The sequence below is a fragment of the Gigantopelta aegis genome, chromosome 4 (assembly GCF_016097555.1).
Source record: "Gigantopelta aegis isolate Gae_Host chromosome 4, Gae_host_genome, whole genome shotgun sequence".
Taxonomy (NCBI): Eukaryota; Metazoa; Mollusca; class Gastropoda; order Neomphalida; family Peltospiridae; genus Gigantopelta; species Gigantopelta aegis.
Genome location: NC_054702.1, coordinates 83397675 through 83424116, shown reverse-complemented (window position 1 = coordinate 83424116; position 26442 = coordinate 83397675). Strand labels below are relative to the sequence as shown.

Below are 26442 nucleotides of genomic sequence, written 5' to 3'. Positions count from 1 at the left end.
AATTAGACATATCTTTCAACAAACCAAATGCCTGTTTTGTTTTGAAGACATCAACCATGAATACAGTATACTTCTTTGTATTACTAAAAAAAACAGTATGTAACGTATATGTTGTTTACCGTAATGGGTGCTATCATATCCGATGACCACAGTAGTTTGTGAATCTTCAGATTTATGCATACCAGCTCCTAGCATCATACATGTTCCCACCTATGCTTTAAAAATAAAGAATGATACAGGTAAAAATTAAGTTGATGAAATTGTCACCCACCCTGATTCAAGTGATTGTTTTGGTTTTCAAAGCTGCAAATTGCAATCTCGTGCTATATCATGTTTGGTGGGTTTTTTCAATGCAATTCTGGGACGCATGACCTGACGCCTCCCCTAAAAACACCACTAGCCAGTCTAAACTTCTTCTACACAATTTCCTACACACACGCCTGTTTGACTAAATATTTCGTTTGCTGCAAATTAATTAGGTCTATATGCATTGCATTATAAGTGTAAATGTTGCTGTTCTAATATATAATTTAACCTAAAAACATCTACCAAGTAACAGTACTTGTTTTATTTACATCAAACTATTTGTATCACATTTTATTTTTTGACGTTATTAAAGTTTCCTATTTCTATTTTTGTTTGTCAGATTGTGTGCAATCTCCTTCTTTTAAAGAATAGGAAATGTACAATACATACATATTTTTTGTGCTCAACAGAAATACTAACGACCACGTCTTTGGGAGACCAATTAAAGCGGCAGTATCCGGAATATGTTTTATTATTTAAGCATAGAGAACAGAAAATCCAATTACGTTTGGTGCATATATGACGCCGCACTCCGCATTGGTTTCACTACGCTGGCTTATCCAGGTCAAAAACAAAGCCAGTATTTTGAAAGTGGGACACTTTTGACGGGCTCGTACCGATCTAGGTTTTCATTGGCTTATCACAAGTATAGAATTCCCCAACAAGAGATCACGTGAGATTTCGCAATTTTTGAACAAATTTAACTGTCTTGATTGAGGGGACCGGCCTCGGTGGCGTCGTGGCAGGCCATCGGTCTACAGTCTGGTAGGTACTGGGTTCGGATCCCAGTCGAGGCATGGGATTTTTAATCCAGATACCGACTCCAAACCCTGAGTGAGTGCTCCGCAAGGCTCAATGGGTAGGTGTAAACCACTTGCACCGACCAGTGATCCATAACTGGTTCAACAAAGGCCATGGTTTGTGCTATCCTGCCTGTGGGAAGCGCAAATAAAAGATCCCTTGCTGCCAATCGGAAGAGTAGCCCATGTAATGGCGACAGCGGGTTTCCTCTCAAAATCTGTGTGGTCCTTAACCATATGTCTGACGCCATATAACCGTAAATAAAATGTGTTGAGTGCGTCGTTAAATAAAACATTTCTTTCTTTCTGATTGAGGGGTCGTCTCATATCTGCATAACATATTTATATCCATAGAGGTATGGTACAACGCCTTTCCAGGGGTCGGTGGGTGGGGGATTTGCCTTGGAATTTTGAAAGTAGCCAGCTGTTGGCATATGCGTTACATGTAAGGGGGGGTGTTACTAATTATGTAATGCTCTAGGGGTAGATTTACGTAACATTTTTCAAGACTATATGTTATTTTTATTCATTACTTAGACCTAAAAAGGTGTTTTTTGGAAATGCGCGGTCAGTCTAGGATCGATCCACATAGGCGTGTATATAAAAAACCATGGTATGTGATATCCTGTCTGTGAGATAGTACATATAAACGATCCCTTGCTAAAAAAAAATATGTAGCGGGTTTTCAAGGCGCGTGCGCAGGGATTTCAGCGGGGTTGGGGTTATAGACTGTGTTGAGCGAAGTTTATATGGGGCCATGCTCCCCCAAAAAATACATTTCAAGTAAGGGTTTCGACCTCCAATACCCTCCCCCTGCACATGCACCCGATTCCTCTCTAAGATTATATGTAAAAATTACCAAATGTTAGACATCCAACAGCAGATGGAAGGAAGGATAGGATATGTTTTATTTAACGACGCACTCAACACATTTTATTTACGGTTGTATGGGGTCGGATGATTATTAAATCAATATGCTCTATCTTTGATGTCGTTAAACCACCCCCCCCCCCCCCCCCCCCCCCCCAAACTTTACCCTTTCCAAACGAAATAATATTTATCTGAATTTGTCGATTTTAACACGTAAAATTAAGAAGTGAAAACGTTCATTGTCTACTTTAGTATATTTTATTTTTAAAATATATACATGATTAATGTGTTACTAGTATACAAACTAAACTTTGAAAGTTCTACTAACACTTTATAAAATATCAATTCTGAAATAGGAAGGTACGACTGTCGATAATACGTTGTCAAGATCAAACCGGTTTTAACTACAGCGCAAGATTTCTCTTTTAATTTTTTGAGACGAACCCTACAATTTGAAATCGGCAAACGCACGTGTTAACTGAAACTGACAACAGGCTGTCGTTTGTGCTTTGCCGAGCTATGGCGGCACAGGCGACAATCAAGCGTATACGTTTGACGATATCCGTTCATAGCGAACACACACGACTTTTTTAAAAAGTGCATTTGAACTTGTATTTCAATTTGAACATGATGTTATAATATGGTAACCAGATAATGTAACTTTAAATCCCATTAATTTGTGTTTTAATATTAAAATTATCAATGTCTTGTGAATATTTTAGGCCAATACTTCAGCATCTAACAAACATTGCACTGTCCCCATGTTTATACTCAACTCGGCAGCCACAGAACGAACAATACTCAACTGGAGTTGTTTTTTTATATCAGTAAAACAAACCTTGGTATCTTAATCACCAGCTAATCAGCACTGATACACTCTTTTCAACCTAAACCACAGAGAATGGCATAATTTGCAATCTACGGTTTGATAGTTTTTTTTCATTATTTTTTATAAAGAAGCTCACCTGTGCATCAGACATTAGTGGCTTTGTCTTTACACCACACTTAATAAACCCATATGTTCAAACACTTTCCCTCTGTGTTTTGAAAGAAGTAAAAGCAGGGATCATACTCGTAGACGGATGGGCTCCCATTTTTGTAGGGTGTGTGTTGGGGGGTGGGGGGTGGGGGGTGGGATTTATATTTGGCTTTAATCCCACGGGACATTTGTAAATTCAAGAGCACCAAAACCAACCCTCGACTGCTACCGACCCTGGTCGGGCTGCTTGTTCTTCCTTGCACATGCCAGCACGGGTGATCTCCTCTCCACCCCGTCCCGAACCAGTTCCTGTCCTAGACAGAAGAGCTGGCGACAGCGTGCACAACAGCATGTTCTGAATGTGCACGTTAAATTTTATAACCTGACCTGACTTGACATAATTTGGCAATGAGCAATGTGAAATCCTAAAAGATATACTGAAATCCATTAGAAATGCAATGCCTCTAATCTTGTGGACCCTAATTAGTAGCATAACATTGTTTTGGCTTAAATGTTGTTGTTTTAAAACCTTTTAAACAGTTTCATTACGGTGTATATCATACCAGGATAGGGACCAACATAAAAATGCAGCCACAATATTTGTACCATTAGATAATAATTGAATAGTAATACATGTACAAACATACACAGATCAGTTAATAGCATGCAGATTGGTAAATCTTAATTAATTAATGTGTTCACCTTCCAACTTGAGTTCATGTCAGTATTGAATGTATGTTAGTGATCCACGTTTTTCAGCCTTTCAAAAACTTGTATTCTTGGTTTTTTATGTCCATTTATTAATAGTTGTTTCTTGTTGAAACTAAAATACTGATCACAAAGTTAGTTATTCAGAAGATAAATATAAATATTTTTTTTAATCAACCATGATGAGCAACTTTATAAGTTATTAAAACATCTGATTCTGTGACATTTTGAACATTTTATAATAAAAACAACACATTTCACAAAGTAATATAGATTACATTCAATTTTAAAACCTCATCTTATGTAATCTTCATTGACATACAGACTACGATTACTTCAAATTAAACTGAGTTGTTTTACTGTCTTCCGATATATTCACATTTATAGTGTTTGCCGTTCTACATACTGTGTAGCAACGAAACCGTGAAAAAAAATAATTTTGAAAAACCTTCCTGAAGTCTGTTTTCAATAGAGAGTACACAATTGGATTTACCATGGAGTTGCTGAAACTCAAACACAGAGCAAAACTCTTTGAGACTTCCACCACATCCCATGTAAGAGATTTGAAGATCTTGAGTATACCGCAAGTCAAATAGGGCAGCCAGAACAATACGAAAAGCAACGAAATCAAAGACATCACTTTGGCCGACTTGTACTCTTTTTGCCGTCTTGCTGCAACATTTAATTTACTTGTTGCTTGTATGTTTTTACGATGCGAGTGAGCCACGTAGAAGATCCGTGAGTACAGGATTATTGTCAATGTGAGACAGCTTAAAACTAGAAAATGGACCGAAAAGTAAATGTGTTCACGAGCCAACACTTCATAGAGGTCGCACACTGAGCCATCTTTCCAGGTATTCCAACCCGTTAGGGGAACGAAGCTGATGACCGTGATAAAAACCCACAGAACAATCAAAGCATTCTTAGCCCTGTTCGGGGTCATCAGTGCATGGTACCTCAGAGGGTAAATCACAGCAAGGTAACGATCAAAAGACATCAGTAATAAGTTCAACAAGGATGCCCCACAAGAGTACAGTGACGTGCTGATTCGAAAGAGACAAAGGTATTTGTTGTGTTCGACATTTGGAAGTTTCAAGTAGAAGACTGTGCAAAGTGGTATTGTCACAAGGCCGACTAGAAGATCTGCCACGGCCAAACTAGCAATAAATGCATTGGGGATTGTATGAAGTTTATGTTCAAAATACACTGCAATTAGAACAAGTGTGTTTCCAAAAATAATCCATGGAGCAAAAAATAAGTCGATTCCTGCAAATATTTTACCAAATAATATCATATCCAGAGATCCATTTTTGGAACTGTCTTCAAAAAATGCGTTTGTGGCATTTTCCAATCGAATTAACTCTGCCATCAAAAAGAATGTTGTTAAAAGAAACAAAACCAAACAATATCCAAATGTGTTTGCAAAACTGTCAAAAAACTCTGTGTCACACACTCAATAGTTCCAAAATCTTCAGACATTTTAATTTAAATAAAAGTTATTTGAACAAAAATATTTTTCATCCAACAAAAGAACAATATATCTACTTATGTTAATCTAATCAATACTGTAAAATCAGACAACTATTATAAACAAATTTATCTGTTTGTGACCAATACAGATCTGTTTGTGACCAATACAGTTCAATATCTCTTTTAAGAAACGTTAACTGCACTTTCAGTAATTCTTTAAATCGTCTAACAGAACAATTAAAATATAAGGTCTTTTATGTTGGATAACGGATCACTATATCACTTCTATTGTTTTAACTGCAAATGATCCTCTGAAAATCCTGAACAGAAAATGCAACAGGTCTGTTCTCCATTGTGCTGCTATTAAATGTGTTCTCTTGTAGTTACAGCTGACTGAATCCAGTAAATATGCAAATCTCCAGCGGTGCAACGGTGCTGCCTTTTTAATGATCCTATCAAAACTATTTCTAAATCCACACTATGTTATTATATATACCAATGTAATTATAATGAGCCGTCACACGCGAAAACCTACAACTTAGCATGACGTCAGAAACCGAGCAAACGCGGCTCAAAGTTTGACGTCACATGTAAACACGATAGTAAAAGTTGACATGCTGTTCTCAGTCAGAGATTGCCGAAACGATAAAAATAAAATGGTTTTATTGCTCAAATAAAATACAACTTTAATTGTTTGTATCAAATATACAATGAATGAATGCATGAATGAATGAATGAATGTTTAACAACACCCCAGCACGAAAAATACATCGGCTATTGGGTGTCAAACGATGGTAATGCAAACAAATAACTGAATTTGAATTACAGAAATGTCATTTACGAGTATTTCACTGTGAAAATCTGAATTAAACTTTACTTATAAGTTTTTCATATTAATAATTTCTTCATTTAGTATGACCAGTAGACCTACATTGTTTTTTCAAATTACCCTAATACTTAAACCTAGCCATCATGGCATGTAAGGTGTATCATATTATAAACACTCTCATGATATATATATATATATATATATATATATATTTATCATATAATATCTTACATTTTCAGTGCAATCAAAGTATGTGATATTTTTCAGATCACATACTTTAAGAATTTGATAACTTTGCAAATTAGATGTAAATTAGTCTGAGGTCTCGGGACTAGGTTTATTGACATTTAAGCAAACGTACTTTGGTGACACTCCATGATTGACATATGCATTCATAGTGACCAAATAAAAACATTTCAATGGCAATTTAACACTGAAAGCTGTCCAGCGTTCAGAAAACAAAAAACGTTAGGCATAACTTTATTTTGATGTAAGGACATCCAAATGACGTCATTCGAGTTTGACATCATTTTCATTCAAAAATATATTCTTACGTCATTTGAATGTCTAGTAATGGCGGACTGGAATTAAAGTTGCGTGTACAGTTTACAAAACAGTATTAAGCTTGAGTTTATATGATAAAGAGATTATTACCCTCGTGTATTTCGGTATCGTCAATATCATATATTAGGAATAAAAATAATGTATTATGCTCGCCAGAGGCTCGCATAATACAATTTTTATTCCCAATATATGATATTGACGATACCGAAAAACACTCTGGTAGGCCTAATAACCTCTATATATTAGTACGCGACACACTGCCATCCCAAGTTGTTCTTACATGTGAGGTTTGAAGGTCCTGTATGCATCTGAATGCAAGATACGGTCCGCTTCAAAATATTTCTAAATTAATAATCAAAATCATGATCCCTGATTTTTTGCAATAAGCAAACTAGATCTGGAACTCCTTGGCCAATCATGCTTTCTCAGTCTGACTCGATTAAAATAATAATAATAAAAAAATATATATAAAAAAGTTCCTACATGCCTATCCTATTTTTTCAAGGATAAAACCTGAAACACTAATTATTTTTTTCCTAATACGAAGCCATGTCATGTCATATCTAAGTCAAATTACACTTTATATGTTTATTCTTGTTATTAACAATATGTTATAAACGTATTACATGGATATATAGTATTATAAAGAAGAAGGCCATATATCATGATCCTGAAAAGAGCCACGACAAATGGCCTGCATGGATGAGATATATATGCATATAGGTACAAGTATATTTAAGTTATTTTATTATTATAAGGCCTTAAACAAATATTTTTTTCCGGTTTCGTGACCTACCCTAATTTTATGTAGCGACCCTGAAATTTTTTAAAATATAAGAATAAGAATAATTTATTTGCATAACACCCGAATATGGGCAGAGCAAAAATAACAATATAATATACATTTATCTGCCATAACAATAACATAAATATACATTAATTACATGAACAAACATCTGAATCAACAAAAACATATGTATTTTAAGCCTTATTACTAGTGATATTAATATTTAGGTAAAAGGAAATATTATCAGAAGTGTAGAGCCATAAAAAACCCCACCCCATCAAGTATGGCGTTGGTGAATTATTTTTCACGAATCCACAAACCCTCGTACATTCTCCATTAGTTTATACAGACGTGAAATGCAAACAATTTGAAATTACTTCCAACTCATATGCTTTCACGGAACTTAAAGCATCTCTTTATAAAATTGCAAATGATAGGGCATAATTCCGGAATATTGTTGCGTGTAAGAAATAAGAATTTTTCATTATTAGTCAAAAAAGAAAAATGTGATTCTTGTTTTATTATTTTATGATGTAAATCATTTCTAAAAGCATTATATATAGGGCACTTAATAATGAAATGATATTCATCTTCAACTTCCAGGGGACAGTTGGGACTATATATATGACGGTCTCGTGGTATATATTCTTGCGCAAAATAAACTTGTGCAATAAATAGGAAGCGAAAACAATGTATGTGAAGGTCTGTATTTATTACGTACCTTCTTTTATGTTTTAATTTAACGTTTTTTAATTTAACGTCATAACAACACTTTGTTAAATCTATGATCAAAACTCCTTTCATGGATATCATACTCTGTGGTAGCCTTATGTAATGTTTCAAATACGATATGACGTCATTTGTAAATCATATATGACGTAACGTCGTAAGTAAATTAAACTTTAAAGGCACAACTGCGTAAAAAGAAAAAGGGAATTCCCCATTTAAAAGTTCCGGTCCAGATTGCACATGCGATACAGGATAAATGTATAACATGGTTTTAAAAGGCCTTTATCACTATAGTAAGATTGAATATATATATATGGAGCATAATGAAGTAATAACGAAATATAATTACAAATTTTCCGAATTTATACGATTTACTGTATTCTGATTGGCTGACGTCACTAAAAAACCAAGCGTTATCCTTCCATAAACCTCATAAAAATACGTCATCACGGAAGACCAAGATCGAAATAACCGCACAACACCAACAGTCACTACACGTAAACAAAAGTTAATATCAAGGTCACTTTGCGATAGAAAAAAACAAGACAAATCTGCACATGAAATTGTTTCATTTTTCAAAAAGAAGTTATAATAAAGATATATACACTGTTTTTGTTGATTCAATACTTATTTTTATTTTTAGCGGACAATTTCCAATAGTATGTATACATGTATTCCTACGCTTATTTACAGAACATGGTTGACGGTAAGAACGAAAGAAATTATTTTTGAGTGTTTAAAGTCACCAAATGTAGTATAAAATCGCTTCGCTACGCTACGCGATTTTATACCATTTGTGACTTTTATACATCGATAAATTCCTAAAAAATGAGAAACAATTCTTATATAACAACTTTCATTTTTGTATTACCTAATTTCGATAAAATCACAACAAATCCGTAAGACAGGGCCATTTGTCATGCCGAAATTGACAGTTTGGGGAAACCCTGTGACCTAATTTCTTGGCCGAGTTCTAATTGGTAAAATGTATTTACTGCGCCATATGTCTCGGCGGGCCATTAATTCATCAAGATAAACGTCTCCGGCACGATATTATTTTTGTGATGTTTATTGCTTTAAATTTCAAAATGTTAAAAAAAAGGACCGTAGATGTTTACCTTGGTGAACTAGGCGGGCCATATGTCGTGCGACACTGGTTTTAAGAAGTTGTCATAAACAAAATATTTCACCAGATTCTTTATTATTGACCAAAAATGCCACAAAAATGACGGAATAATTATCCAATAGCCAATGATTAATAAATCAATGTGCTCTAATGGTGTCATTAAACAAAACAAACTTTAAATTTTACTATAACACCATCAATCTTGGATGCCTGTTAGACATTTATTTTAACTGGTTAAATACCAAGTCCGAGGCATCACCAATGGTCTTGTAGTTTTTCAAAGGTTTTTTTGTTGTCATGCTAGTCTATGGTAGTTGAATAGCTTCTAATCATAAATCTTCAGAAAGTTTGCCTTTGTTGCAGAAAGGTTTGAGCAGCCACTCCCTCTTTGAATAAGCAGCATCATCATCAATATGTACCATATGCAGCATTGAGCCAGAAGACCTGTATTAGGAAAACAGTAAATTAAGTAGACAACCAAAAAGTTGGCAAAGATTTCCGCTCTAATATCACAACAATCCTATGTTTGACATCAAATACTTTTACATCGATCATTTTCGAGTTAATTGATTAAAAAAAATCCACATATTAATCACTAATACACACACTACAGAAAGAAACCCGACAGCACCCACATTCAGCTAAGCTTCGGCAAACTACGGATAGCAGAATTCTAAGTTCGCTGACCTATATCGTGACGTTGCGTCACATGATCGCCACTCAGCCATTCCGTCTACTAGGCGGAATCGCCCAGTGGGCGATCACGTGATCTACGTCACGAAATAGGTCACCGAGCTTTGTAATTCTTGCGACGGAGTGTCACGAAACGTAGTTGAATGTGAGTGCTGTCGGATTTCTTTCTGTACTATGTGTATTAGTGATTAATATGTGGATTTGTTTTAATCAGTTAACTCGAAAATGATCGATGTAAAGGTATTTGACGTGAAACCCCTGCGTGTGCTGTAACCTCACCGTGGTGCAGGGGTGTAACATTCTCTTTGAGAATGGCCAATACAGCACAAATTGAAGTTTGGAGTAAAATTCGGTGTCCGTAAAATTCTGTGATATTTGTATTTGTATTTTTGCACAGTTCTTTACACTGTTTTTTGTTTAAACCTTGAATTTTTATATTGGTGTTGGTCATCACTTTATTTATTTGTTTGCATTACCATAGTTTGACACCCAATGGCCGATGTATTTTTTGTGCTGGGGTGTCGTTAAACATTCATTCATTCATTCATTCATTCATTGACGTGAAACATAGGATTGTTGTGGTATTAGAGCGGAAATCTTTGCCAACTTTTTGGTTGTCGGGAATTGCCAAAAAAATACATAGCCTGGGTGTAACCTAATTAAGCAATTATGACTGTCAAATAACAGTAAATGGCACACAATATAAAATAATGATAATATAGTGAATATATGCTATAGGTTCTAATAGACCAAACCAATTCCTATTGCCGATAATATTAACGTTTACTAATAAAACTGATACAAGCAGAGTTTCAACACACCCAGGAAGTACAGCAATAAAAAGTGTGGCACCTCACATCTAATCTAACTGCAAGAAAATTCTCGGAACCGAAAATACGGATACTTCGACCCCTGGCCGCCATTGTTTGATAGTGAAATGAGGCAACTTTAGTCGATCATCAATCTAATTAAAATTAGCTCCACTATTACATGTGGATCTAACAGCAGCCAGTTGGAGCTCATGTCTTGCAGAATCATGCCAGTGATTTAAAAATAATTTGAAAACATTCCGAATTATCCTGAGGGTATACGACATGTTTCATGTGAATTACGAATGCCTTAAAACATGTTTTATTTTATAAAATAAATAATTTGTAATGTAAAACTGAAGACTGATTTAGTTAGTTTTTTTTAATAAATAAATAATTTGTAATGTAAAATTGAAGACTGATAACCCATTCCGTACGTATTGGTGTGGTTCGCTGTACTGCGGCCACTAAAATAGACTCGCCCGATATTTTTAGAATTTGTATGCTCCCAAATAACGTTATAAAAGACGAATTGTGATTGGTCAATATTTAAATTATTATTTACAGACGAAATGTTATCTGGACATTGCTAACAACACTGCGTATACTCCAATCTGATTAAAATCAGTTCTACTGGTCTAAATAAGGCATTCGTAATTCACATAAAACATGTCGTATACCCTCAGGATAATTCGGAATGTTTTCAAATTATGTTTAAATCACTGGCATGATTCTGCAAGTAAGGCTTTGATTGGTGGACATGAGCTCCAACTGGCTGCAGTTAGATCCACATGTAATAGTGGAACTAATTTTAATTAGATTGGTCGATCATTTACAGCAGTTAACGGCCAAGATGCCTACAAAATGTTTTGCAGTTGGCTGCACAGATCATAATATGATGTTAAATTTTTTGTTTGTTTTATACATTTCGAAAAGATGAGACCAGACGCCGCTTCTGGGTAGATGCACTAAAACGTGACAAACTTGATGGAACGCCATGGCTTTCCACACAGAATGTGACTGTGTTGAGTTTAATGTTGTTGCTTGTCAACACTAACCGACGTTAATAGCAACCAAAATGGTTAAAGCATGTGCAATGATACAATTTCCACATTATACTATAAATAAAATACACAATTCCAGCGACATCTATGAAAAAACCCGAAACGGATGCATCCATTTCTTGAATACAGAGTATACTCGTTTTATCATCAAATTTGTGTGGTCTTCATTTTTCATTTAATCTAATTTTATAGTAACTTGGACATTCTCTATACTTGTATTTATTTTGCCATACTTCGGTTACTACATGTTATTTATTTATTTATTTTTAAAATAAAAGTATATACCATTAAATTACATATATATAATAATTATAATATAAGTGCTTGCTTAAACTTTAATTATTATTATTTATTTTTTGCAAATGTGTCTGTAGCAGGCCCGCAGTATGAAAATATAGGTTAAAATTTCTTCTTCTTCTTCCTCTCTCTCTCTCTCTCTCTCTCTCTCTCTCTCTCTCTCTCTCTCTCTCTCTCTCTCTCTCTCTCTCTCTCTCTCTCTCTATATATATATATATATATATATATATATATATATATATGGCTTCTCCCCCAACCCTCCCAAGACTATCCCTACTACTAGAAATGTTTCCCCTCTCTCACTCCAAATATTGTTCCTACGGACGTGTAATAGCCCAAATGTATAATGTATTAAACAAAAAAGGTATACTTGTATACTGAAACTAAAATAATGGATTGTCTTTAGTATTTACTTGGTTCAGAGGGAAAGTGTGTCATTTAAGAGATTTAATTAATGTTTTTAATAGCAACCGTCATTTTTGCTGAAAATTGCAGTTCCATTTTTGGGGGTACCCCACATTAGTTTCAACCTCTGGTATATACTGCATAACAACTGTATAACAAATAAAAGTGTATTTATTTATTGTCAGTGGATAATAGTATTTTCACAAATAATCAATGTCACATATTACTGCCAATCACATCCAAATCTGCTTTTACTCCGTAAATATTTGAACACGAACTTTGACACGGAACTCTCTTCTTTGGTACTATTAACCTGTACGATACTTTTTTTCAAACGCATGCGCCTAAACGCAGTTAGAAACGTCGCACTCTTTCCTGTTTACCGGAGGGTGTTTCACTTTTATTTACTAGAATGGATTCATTTTACGTCAACATTATTGAAGGTTTACGTTAATTGATTGCAATCTATTTTTCTTTTCACGTATCCTAGCTGGAAAATGTAGAATAGTATTTCCGTAAATATCGTATTCGTGTTTTTGTCGTTAGGTGAACGAAGTTTGGGACGTCGATGGTATATCATTCTAAGGCTATTTATTAACCTTTGCTTTTCTTTTCTTTTTCTTTTTTTTACAAAATGTTAACAGGTTTGGGGTTTTTTAGAAAATTATTTTAAAATTAAATCTGCTAAGTGACGTCATAGTGATAACACTTGACGTGTATAAACGTCAACGGCAGGAAACTTACAATTACATCGGTATAATACACCATGGAGAGTTGCACATTCAGTCAGCCAGCTGTGATTACAAGAGCATATATGTAATAGCATCATAGTAGAGAACAGACCTGTTGCATTTTCTCTTCAGGATTTTCAGAGGATCATTTGCAGTTAAAACAAAGGACCGTATATTTTTATTGTTCTGTCGGACGATTTAGAGAATTACTGAAAGTGCAGTTAACGTTTTTTAAAAGAGATATTGAACTGTATTGGTCACAAACAGATAAATTTGTGTATAATAGTTTGTTGTCTGATTTTACAATATTGACTATGATTAACATAAGTAGATATATTGTTCTTTTGTCAGAGGAAAACTATTTGTGTGTTTGAGTTTTATGACTATTGAATACACATTTGGATATTGTTTTCTTTTTTCTTTTAACAACATTCTTTTCGATGGCAGAGTTAACTAGATTGGAAAATGCCACATACACATCATTCTCTGAAGACTTTCCCAAAAATGGATCTCTGGATATGATATTATTTGGTAAAATATTTGCAGGAATCGACTTATTTTTAGCTCCATGGATTATTTTGGGAAACACACTAATTCTAATTGCAGTGTGTTTTGAAAATAAACTTCACACAATCCCCAATGCATTTATTGCTAGTTTGGCTGTGGCAGATCTTCTAGTCGGCCTTGTGACAATACCACTTTACGTGGTCTTCTACTTGAAACTTCCAAATGTGGAAAAGAACAAATACCTTTGTCTCGTTCGAAGCAGCACGGCACTCTACTCTTGTGGGTCATCCTTGTTGAACTTATTACTGATATCTTTTGATCGTTACCTTACTGTGATTTACCCTCTGAGGTACCATGCACTGATGACCCCGAAGAGGGCCAGGGACGCCTTGATTGTCCTATGGGTTTTCTCCACGGTTGTCAGCTTCGTTCCCCTAACGGGTTGGAATGCCTGGAAAGATGGCTCAGTGTGCGACGCCTTTGCTGTGTTGGCTCGTGAACACATGTACTTTTGGGTCTATTTTCTGATTTTAGGCTGTCTAACATTCACAACAATCCTGTACTCGCGGATCTTCTACGTGGCTCACTCGCAACGTAAAAAGATACAAGCATCAAGTAAACTAAATGCTGCAGCAACTAGAAGACGGGAAAGAGAGTTCAAGTCGGCCAAAGTGATGTCTTTGATTTCGTTTCTTTTCATATTGTTCTGGGTGCCCTATTTGATTTGCAGTACACTCAAGTTCGTCAAATCTCTTGCATGGGATGTGGTGGAAGTCTCGAAGAGTTTCGCTCTGTGTTTGAGTTTGAGCAACTCCATGATAAATGCACTTGTGTACTCTTTATTGCAAAAAGACTTTAGGAAAGTTTTTCGAAACTTTTTGTTTTCACGGTTTGGTTGTTGCAAAGTATGCAAAACGACAGACATTAGTAGTGTGAGTATTTTGGAAGACTTTTCAACAACTCAGCTTAGTTTGATGAAATCTCCGTCTGTATTTCAAGTAGTGAAGATTGTATAAGATGATGTTTTAAAATTGAATGTAATCTATATTACTTTGTGAAATGTGTTGTTTTCTTTATAAAATGTTCAAAATGGCACAAGATCAGATGTTTTAATAACTTATAAAGTTGCTCTTCATGGTTGATTTAAAAAAAAGAAAAAAAGAAATCAACCTTCCCAGATTCTGCAGGAGACTCATCAAGTCTTCCACAGGAAAAACGTTTCTCCCGGGAAATCGTTATTTTCTAAGCATAAAAAAAATTCAGGCTACCGTGGCTGCGTATTGACATTCAGTGTTTCTATCCAATTTAGTCATAATAAGAGAGAAGATGGTGTAGTGGCCTTACACATACCCACTGAGTTGTTAAAACTCGCTCTGGGTAGGAGCCGGTACCGGGCTGCGAACCCTAGGCCAGTATCACATTTCAAAGCAAGACCACGAAAATACAATTAGCTATATAAACAATACTTGTATCGGTTGGATTTGTAAGTTTGTGCAGTAAAATGTTGGTAACAAAAGTACACTTCAAGGGATTATTTTCGTACAATTAATAAATCTGGTGTTTGACATAAAGTTACTCATGGAAATGGGCATAATTCCGGTATATTTCACAGGACGTCAGTAATGAGCTTTTACTTAGGATAAGTGGAAATACAACATTTATTGCATAGTTATGTTGATTTTAAATAAGTACCACACGACTGTACCTCATTATAGTAAAAACTGAGTATTAATTTATAAGATTTATATAAATTTGTCTTAGGTCTACTTTCCACAAATCACCAATAACGATGATGCAACATAACCTGTAAGTGTATTACCGTAAATGTACTAATTAATGTGGGGTTTTTTTCTTCTTAGTTTTCTACATAGATGTCATCTGCCATTGAAATCTATGTTAAATTACCCAACTTCAAATGAAGGTTGCCAACAACATACACCATTGGGAACATACATGATACACGTATAAGCATTTATTTTCACTCCAAAATTGAGTACATTTCCATCTCTGTTTTTTGCTATATGACTGCATCTGGCTGTAGTACGGGTCCAAACAGGTGGTTCATTAACCGATTCACTCTGGCTGCCTCTTGCGCTATACACCCATGTCCCAAAACGTCAATGCACATATTACAAAACAACATTAGCAAAATACAGCCAAAAAGCTTACCATTAAACATACATATTGTTTTAAAATAACCTCAATAAAACAACTTGCCCATATAAAATGACGTCATCAGATATGACGTTCCCTGACAATGTAATTTTTACGTTCATCGAAAAATTAACAAACTCCCGTTGCTATGTCTGGGCCAATGGGATTGACGTTACGTTGCAATGAATGTAACATAAATTTAATTTTATAAAATCTGTCCTAACGGCCACCTGTATTCAGCGGTCACCTGCCTTTAGCAGCCACTTTTTATAACATAAATGCACCTGTAATAAGCAGTCACCTGTCTAACGCGGCCAGCAACCACCCACATCGGATCCCAAATCGCTAAAATACCTGTATTAAGCGGCCACAGTAAATGTTTACTATTATATAAAAGGGATATTTAACAACAGGGATATTTAACAACAGTGATAAGAGGCAGCAAATAACAGATTTTCACACTTTCAGGAATACTAGTACCCATTCAGTCCTGACATATCTACTGTGTATGAATTAAGGAAGTATGAATATGGAAAGCATCTAATTGCCTCTGGGCAGGCCACACTTGATATTTGTAGATTCACTTACTATAACAATACACCGCATGAAGTAGAAATTAAATAATTAAATGGAAAGAGAAAACAAACTTGTTGAGAATGGTTAATTTAATACATTCCAGCTGCAGTTTTTCCTGAAGGAGGTGACATGTCGAAAGTTTATTTATAGTAAACTGTGAAGCACACATCCATTAATTAGCAGTAAAGATGCTAAAACAAGAAACAACAACATATGTTTTAAAGACTGTATGTCGCAACCTGTAATCAGCGGCCACCTGTCTTAACTATGTTTGACTATATGTATATATATATATATTTATTTATTTATCATATAATATCTTACATTTTCAGTGCAATCAAAGTATGTGATATTTTTCAGATCACATACTTTAAGAAATTTGATAACTTTGCAAATTAGATGTAAATTAGTCGAGGTCTCGGCACTAGGTTTATTGACATTTAAGCAAACATACTTGGATAACACTCCATGATTGACATATGCATTCATAGTCATCAAATAAAAACATTTCAATCACAATTTGACACTGAAAGCTGTCCAGCGTTCAGAAAACAAAAAACATTAGGCATAACTTTATTTTGATGTAAGGACATCCAAAATGACGTCATTCGAGTTTGACGTCATTTCCATTCAAAAATACACCGCGCAACATATTCTTACATCATTTGAATATCTAGTAATGGTGGACTGGAATTAAAGTTGTGTGAACAGTTTACAAAAACATATTGTATTAAGCTTGAGCTTATATGATAAAGAGATTATTACCCTCATGTATTTTGGTATCGTCAATATATATTAGGAATAAAAATAATGTATTATGCTCGCCAGAGGCTCGCATAATACAATTTTTATTCCTAATATATGATATTGACAATACCGAAAAACATTCTGGTAATAACCTCTATATATATAATTTTATTTAATTTTTTTATTATTAATGTATTATTTTTTTTTTAAATGCCAAGATCTAAGGTTGACAAGTATACATGACATTATGTAGTGTTCATATAACTTATTGTAATACTTTTTTAAAACTTGAATTAAATCACATGCATTTATAAAATCTCCTGCTTCTTGACAAAATCTCCTGCTTTTTCAACACACCCCTCCTGCTTTCTCTTGACTAAAGGTTGACAGGTCTGTAAATTATTTATATTATTTTATATTATAAATATGAATCTTTATTTTATGTGCCATGTACAACAATTTTTTTTTGTCTAAAATCAATGACCCTGGCTTCCAATGACTGTACTTTTCTGTTTGACATAACCAAGATGACCAGAAATGCACTGGATTTGGCAAAAATAAATAATTTAAGCAAGTACATATTTTATGCTAGGTTCCATGAGATTACATTGACGGTACATTTCTAATGGATTTCAGTATATTTATCAGGGTTCACCCTGCCCATTGCCAAATTAGGAAATTGCAAATATGGTTTTCACACATCACGAGTTGACATAAAAATTGTATTCGAAAAAATACCACGAAATGGTCTATTTATTAGATAAATCTTTCCTAATTTTGACAATATCTTTCGCTTTTAGTTAATATCTTTCGCTATCAAAAACACATAATGCCATGATATATTTCTTCCTATGGAACTTTACCAAAAATTTTACTTGACCATAGACATTTTAAAATACATTTGAATAAAAATTATCTTTATTTAATTATTAAATTAACATTTATTTAATAATACTGCTGTGCAGACATACCTGACAAAGTGATCCTCCAAAAACAAAACGTATCAAACGCCGTTAAATTATTATACTTGCACACAATAACATCATTATTTAGCTTTGTTTTCAATTCGTTGTAGATATTTTATCATAATTGCACTTCATATCCCTCTTTTATAGGTACAGTTGTTCAAATTACATTTTTTTTATTTTTCAAATATGATCAGATGCATTGGTAAGCATCAAACTTAAACGAAGAAATGAGACAAAGGGAGATAATTTAAACATGCACTTTTACAAAAAAGTAAATACATTTTCTATATTTTCACTGTATATCACCGGATATCACTTTTATGGTTTCCTTAGATTTATATATTTCATTGCTCTATATATTTAATAATAGTTGTTATCCATGTAAAATTGTGTGGCGTTGTTTTCTGAAAATTGAATAAATATTATTATCCAGATTCTGGAATTTTAGTTCAAAGGTAGGGTCAACTAAAACAAGAGCCTTATGTGTTGGAAAGATGCATACCCGGACCACCAACACATACTGACAATTTAGCAAATGAAAAACGCGTAATTTTAGAGTTAATAAAAAACCATGATTATTCCTGCTAACTGGGGGCAGCCATTTTATTTCGTTTTTGTGACATCCGGTGGGATAGCTTGGGGCGAAGTGACGTCAGCTCCTGACCAGCTCCTGTATGTACATAATATAATAAACTATTTAACTAAATATATTTCAAGTTGCATTAACGGAACAAAATGGGGTTATAGTATTTTTCTCTGTTTAATAATCCAAAGGAAAAATATACACTATTAGGCCTATTGATATGCTACGTTGGAGCAAAAACGACAACCCACGATACCCAAGTTAATTATTTTCTTTTCTTTGGGACTACGTAATTGGTCAGTTCTGTGGTTTTAGATGGAAAAGTCTACTTGATCAATAGTTATACAGAACTATTTACAGTAATAAACCATGTCCATTACAATTTTAGGGGCGACAGGTAATATTCCACAATACCGGTATGTATTTTTGTGTCTAGACAGCGTCAATTAATTGGCTCGTCTGGTTACCAATCAAATACACACCTGCCAATCAGAAATCACAGGTAGAAGCAACTAACAGCATAGACCAATTAACTAAGAAAACACTCCGTGTATCATTTCAGCTCGCCAGAGGGCGTACTCACTGACATGGTACAAAATGGCTGTGCCCGTTATATATAATAGCCGTCACATTTAACCGTTTTATTAATTAACTATACAATTATACGTGTTAATATTGAGCAATAATATGCATTATATATCGTTGAATATGCATACCAGGCCAAATGCCTTAATTGTCCTCTCCTTTAATTCGATCAAAAATCCGCCTGCTCCCCTACAAAAATGGGAGCCCGTATGTCCTGAGTGTTAGCCCCGATTTTTACTTCTTTCAGAACATAGAGGGAAAGTGTTTAAATGTATGGGTGTATTACATAAAACAAGTTTGGTATAAATACAAAGCTACTAAGGTCTTTGATGCACAAGTGAGCTTCTTTATAATAATACTAATGAAAGAACTATCAAACCGTAGATTGCAAATTATGCCATTCTCTGTGGTTTAGGTTGAAAAGCTTGTATCAGTGCTGATTAGCTGGTGATTAAGATACCAAGGTTTGTTTTACTGAGATAAAAAAAAAACCCAGTTGATTACGGTACTGTTCATTCTGTGGCTGCTGAGTTAAGTATAAACATGGGGACAGTGCAATGTTTGTTAGATACTGAAGTATTAGACATGCAGGAGATGGCCCAAAAGTGCTCGATTAATGACCGAAGTGGCAACTATCGTACTATCAGCTAATTTCCTGGGTAAAAATTACCTAGAATACCTTGGGGGAACATGGTCAAATGACGTCATCAATATGGCTGCCTCAATTTTGCATATAGTTCTGATAGTCTTCATTCTATTATTTATTTTTACCGGCCTCGGTGGCGTCGTGGTAGGCCATCCGTCTACAGGCTGGTAGGTACTGGGTTCGGATCCCAGTCGAGGCATCGGATTTTTAATCCAGATACCGACTCTAAACCCTGAGTGAGTGCTCCGCAAGGCTCAATGGGTAGGTGTAAACCACTTGCACCGACCAGTGATCCATAACTGGTTCAACAAAGGCCATGGTTTCTGCTATCCTGCCTGTGGGAAGTGCAAATAAAAGATCCCTTGCTGCTAATTGGAAGAGTAGCCCATGTAGTGGCGACAGTGGGTTTCCTCTCAAAATCTGTGTGGTCCGTAACCATATGTCTGACGCCATATAACCGTAAATAAAATGTGTTGAGTGCGTCATTAAATAAAACATTTCTTTCTTTCATTCTGTTATTTAGTTGTTTGACATTTTAAGAATTTGGAAAGGTTGAATATGTTATAATACAGTTTAAAAACAACATTTATTAATTTTTGGATGAAATTTTTAACAGTAGAGAGTGCTTCCAATGTGGCTGTCTCCAGGCCAATAATGCTGTTTTTCAGCGATGATGAAATAAGATTTACTAAAACTAAGCCGTAGTACTTAGCTTATCTGATTGTAGATACTACAGTGTCTTGGTTACTAATACAAATTCATTTTAAAAACATTGTTTTATATTTTGGTATTAGGAAAACAGTAGATTCATTGTTAAACACCACTGAATGACAAATACCAAGATATTGTGTACTTTTCCCGGTCATCCATTTGTTATATATTTAGAGACATATTTGTGAGAACAGAATAATGTAGTAACATGGCTTGTGATAAGATAGTTTGGGAAGGGGGGAACCGTAAAGAGCTCGCTCGATGCACGATTGGTCTGGGATCAATCCATGTCTGTGGGCCCATTGGGCTATTTCTCATTCCAGCCAGTGCACCACAACTGGCATATCAAAGGCTGTGGTATGTACTACCCTGTGTGGGATGTGCATATAAAAGATCCCTTGCTGCTAATCGAAAACAGTAGCCCATGAAGTGGCAACAGCAGGTTTTCTCCCAATATCTGTGTGGTCCTTAACCATGTCTGACGCAGGGGTGGGGAAAAATAAAATTGTCAATCGGTCCCGCTTGATGTCATTATTAACGGGGGGGGGGGGGGGAGAGGGAAAAAAAAGAGGAATAAAAATAAAAAAACCCACAAATTGTATATATTTTACATAATGGAATAAATAATATTAAAAAAGGAATAAAAGTTATGAATTTAAATCCCATATATGTATAAAAAGTACGAGTATTCAGTACTGTGTTCTGAAAATTAATAAAAGATCGCACCGTGGAAGCGTTTGACAGCCTGAGCTAGCACATGTTTAGACAAAGAGAGTAATAACGTCATCACTGATTGGACGAAATTTGACCTCTATTGGCTCTTGAGATAACCAGTACATGTAGCTGTTCTGCTTACTCCCACTTGTTAACAAGAAAGTGGAAACCTTTTGTTAATTTTAAAATCCTTTATAATTATTGGATAGACTACATTGAACAGTCAACAATAAATACATTTATAGATTATTTCAGTATATTTTATGCTATTTCAAGCAGTTGGTATTGCACACAAGTCTCTTGCTTCGGACTGGGACACTCGACCTGACAAAGCTCCGTACATGGGTGTTGATTGTAACCAGTTGCAAACTCTGGGTCCTTTGTTTTAATTGGAGTGTAATACCTTGATGGCTCTCTCACCAAGAATGGTGTTATTGTTAACGTCTGTTTAATCTCTTGACCGGCTCAGCAACTTTGACAAAATTAATGTCTAGCCTAGTGGCTGTGGATTGACACTACTGTAGGTCCGACTTCAGTGACTGACGATATATACCGGTACTTGGGCAGACTTTTAAAATCACAGACGTCTTGCCACTAGCCATATTGACTACTATTTATTTATTATTTTAAATCATGCATGAGATACCGATGTCTGGGCAGGCCGGTCCACTTGACGGATAAGAATTTGTTCCAATAATAGAAATGGACAGGTGCTTCGGACCGACAAGAATGACAAAAGTGGGACCGGCAAACACGTTTTTAAAAAATAATTTCGGTCTCAGAGATCGAGAATCGGTCCCAGACCGGGAGAAAAGGGCTTTTCCCCACCCCTGGTCTGACGTCATATAACTGTAAAATAAAATGTGTTGAGTGCATTATTAAATACAACATTTCCTTCCTCCCTGTGGTAGTTGATTGACTAAGATAAGGCATGCATCTAGTACAGTATAGAATAAAAATGATTTTCGTCAATTATTTCTTTCATATTAAACTGACAAATAAATATTTTGTAAATATCTATTTAATGATACTCTACTTAATTGAGCATTCACTTGTTTGGGCTGTCATTGATGTACAAGGTGGTGTTTACTCTTGAAATTAAAATAAGGATGTCAGTAAACAGGAGATTTGTGACCTTTATTGGACAGACTATAACACATTTTGGTCGATATGTGTCAGTTTCATTTACCATTAAACAAACTTTTAATTTAAAACTGCAAGTTAACTGATTATTTTGAATTGCAGCATAAATTATTAATTATGACCAGCATATTTAGTGGACATAAATTCAATATTAGTACATTAGAAATTTACACAATCTTGCAACCATTTAAAGCTGCCTTATCAGAAGTTATATGTGAGCATCTGTTTGTGATAAAGATTCTCCAATAAAAATGTATTTTCTACTAGTAGATCAAATTATTTCCTATAATCATTTATGGGCATATAGTTAAAGGTATAGTCTCTAAACGTTAAAGCAAAATTTAATAAAAACATGATTTGCAATAGCTGTCATTATGCAACTTTGAGATAACACCTTTAATACCGGTATAATAGATCACAAACTCAAAATGGTTCTTGACAGTTTTGCTCAAAAGTTACTTATGAATGTCTACAAATATTTTGTTTTAGAGAGGAATAGGGGTAAACCGTAATCAGAAACGGTCTCTCACATATTGTAACAGCAATGAAATTGACACGTATCGACCAAAATGTGTTATAGTCTGTTCCAATAATGAGCACAAATCACTTGTTTACTGACATCTTTCTTTTAATTAAAAGACCACCTTGTGCATCAATGATAGCCAAAACGAGTAAATGCTAAATTAGGTAGACTATCCATAAATAGATCTTTACAAAATATTTACTTGTCTGTTTAATATGTAAGAAATAATCGACGAAAACCATTTTTATTTTATTTCCGACAGTACTTTAGTACTCTTTGCTCATGTTATTATTCGCGAATTATTTTATTAGTTACTGGCATAGCCATTTGGTTTACTGTGAAGAGCATAAACCAGTCTAGAGGATGTTTTTCTGCTCGGTCAAACTGCTACTGCCATATAGGCTAGTATCATGGGATTTTTTTATGTGCACTTTCTCATAATTATACCTGGCAGTATATAACGTGACATTTGATGTATCAGATACGGGGCACTGGTCGGGACTGGAAAACCCTGGGACCTCTACCACTGAGATACATTCCGCCTCTGATAGGCATGGGAGAAATAAAGTTTTCAGCATTACAGTCAGTAAGTCGAGTGATGCACCATGAAGGCCCCCCCCCCCCCCCCCCCCCCTTGTTAACAAAAAAAAAATTCTCCCAAATAACTAGAAAGTCTATCATCCAGGCCCCCCCCCCCCCCCCCCACACACACACACACACACACACAATATCCAGGACTGGAACCATTTCTTGTCAACACAAGTAGCCCCGATCAACCCCTCTCCATATACCAAACATGTTGCTTGCTTTATTCTTCCCCAATTTTGTTTTTCATGGAATAGACTAACAACTATTTAAAAAAATACCAGTGGTCTAAACCACCTACATTAAATGCTATCCTACAGAAAAAGGTGATTTCCCGATGTATTAATTTTATGGTAATTTTATGTTCCAAGTGGAAGGTGCACATATCTGAAGAAGTAAACTTGCTTAAAACTAAATTGTTACTGAGAATGTCAAAACTCACAGGTGATATTTATGTACGTTACAGCAGGGTTATGTTGAAAACAATGGTTTAATTCTGTATGATAATTGGCAATAAAAGAAATGATAAACTTGTAATAATAATAATAATGGTTTATAGTTTACCGAGGGGGGGGGGGGGGGGGCGGGATCAAAACAATAACAAAGTAGACATTTATAGTCTGGGAAATACTGTATAGTGAAAGACCCATCACCACTGTGTATCATCTTGGCATGTAAATGACCCTTAAATTATATTGTAATAAAAGTCTTAAAATTCTCATATTGTGTTCATTCTTTTATTTTATTGTTCATTCTTCAATCAAAGTCAATATTCTTACCTTCCTTCTGCTGGCATAACTACATCATAAAATGATACCTTTATGTACAAGGTTCAACCTGTCATGATCATCATGCATGAAAAAAAAGCCCAATTTCTTGCAATGGACAGCAACATAAATGAACTTGATTTGGTATTTGTATCTCATTCTATTGTCATTCTGTTGTGTGAAAGTCTTTGAAAATGGTAGGAAAAAGTCTTTGAAAGTCTTTGAATTGGTTTGGTATTTAAGGCTATGAACCCTGCATTGGGCTATTTCTCATTCCAGCCAGTGCTCCACAACTGGTGTAACAAAGGCTGTGGTATGTACTATCCTGTCTGTGGGATGGTGCATATAAAAAAAATCCCTTGCTGCTAATCGAAAAGAGTAACCCATGAAGTGGAGACAGCAGGTTTCTTATCAATATCTTCAATATCTCCTTAACCACATGTCTGACGCGATATAACTGTAAATAAAATGTGTTGAGTACGTTGTTAAACCATTTCCTTCTTTCAATGCAGATCTGTTCTTTTGTGTAGCAATTATGTATTTTCATTTTAGTGTGTCCACGTCTCCTTTATTTCAAAGAATCCTTTATTTCATGATTCTGCTGGATCTCCTTTATTTTCTCCTCTTTTTTTTAACAAATCTCCTTTTGAAGAAAAAAGGAAATTGTCTGCATTTTTATTTGCTTATTTCCTCACAATTTAGTGTGTAATTGTATTCAAGTGACTTTTATACTTTAGGATTGATCTCCTGCTACAATCAAACACTGGTTTATAGGGGTGTATTGTCTATTTTCCCATTCATGTCGATATTATAAGTGTATAGCTCAACATCTATGGTGTAACAAGATAGGTCTCCACCAGTCCTTAGGTTTAAAAAAAAGGGTAGGCAGGACTGAATCATAATAACAGTCTTTAAGATCAGCATCCTTGCCCATGCCAGCTATTTCTTTAGCTGTGTGCAGGATTGTTATATCCCCCCCTCGAACTCACCCCACCACGGCCGCAAATAAAGCCTACGGCTTTATCTCCTTTATTTTCATTTCAAGTCTGTGGACACACTGTATCTCATTGTTATTGAAGTGTTATATACAGAAAAATACGAACAACTCGCAAGGGTTTAGGATTTATTAGGATTATCCATTGGGTGGGATATGAAGATCCCTGGCTCCAAGCATAACAAGAATAGACAAATACACACACACACACAAATACCTTGAAATAAAAAGGGAATACTTAAAATCACACACACACATATATACATCATACATACATATATACATACATACATACATACATACATATATATATATATACTGTAAACTGTATTAATAATGCGACATGTTTTTTTTTGCGAATGTATACCTTAGCGCATGTTCGCGACGTGTACATTTTGCGAACGACCGTTGACAGCTCAAAAAAAATAAAGTGGATAAAGACGGCTCACTGTAATTGTTATAAAGTTACTGTCTGTAAATCAATATTCTGCTATCCTACATCAAGCAATTGTGCCTGGTACAGAGTCTATAGAGGGGATTAGGCCCTACCCACCTCAACTGTATTAGAATCACAACTCACAGCTTCAGTTGTTAACTGTTAACACCTTTTGGTAGATAAAACAATAAACGATTAGTCGCCATCGATTGAAGTTGCATAAAACAATTAACGATTAGTCGCTATCAAGGAGAGCTCATGTATAGGCTGTGCAAATTACTTTAAGCACACTTCAAACTGGAAAATAGTGAGTGCGTATTAATTTCGCGACATAAGGTTGGACGCGAACGACGCGAAATTTATACGCATGCATTTTTTTCACGGTTTACAGTATACACACACACACATAGAAATCCAACAAGTCCTAAAATTAATTACACTTAACATTCAGAATTAACCAATATACTAGCCAGTGTAAATCACTGATAAAGCACACTATTTAATACATTGAATGTTCTATTCTTGATAAACACTTTAAGACCACTTATAACATACTTTATAAATACAAAACTAAATGCACCATAGCCTGTCTACAAAAAACAAGTAGTTATAGTTTAAACCATGTACAATGTGTAT

At 34.9% G+C, this 26442-nt stretch overlaps 3 protein-coding genes across 3 annotated transcripts in view; 2 read left to right on the top strand and 1 right to left on the bottom strand.

Moving 5' to 3' along the window:
- The window catches only part of LOC121371243 (atypical kinase COQ8B, mitochondrial-like), a 78708-nt gene that overhangs the window by 39725 nt on the left and 12541 nt on the right, over positions 1–26442 (top strand). The window lies entirely within an intron of this gene.
- LOC121371246 (probable G-protein coupled receptor No9) lies at positions 3886–5676 on the bottom strand. Its single transcript, XM_041496987.1, has one exon. It carries the CDS (start codon positions 5030–5032, stop codon positions 3995–3997), a length of 1038 nt encoding a protein of 345 aa, XP_041352921.1. The 5' UTR covers positions 5033–5676; the 3' UTR covers positions 3886–3994.
- On the top strand, positions 13010–14762 carry LOC121371245 (probable G-protein coupled receptor No9). Its single transcript, XM_041496986.1, has one exon. The coding sequence runs from the start codon at positions 13608–13610 to the stop codon at positions 14688–14690; it is 1083 nt and encodes a 360-aa protein (XP_041352920.1). The 5' UTR covers positions 13010–13607; the 3' UTR covers positions 14691–14762.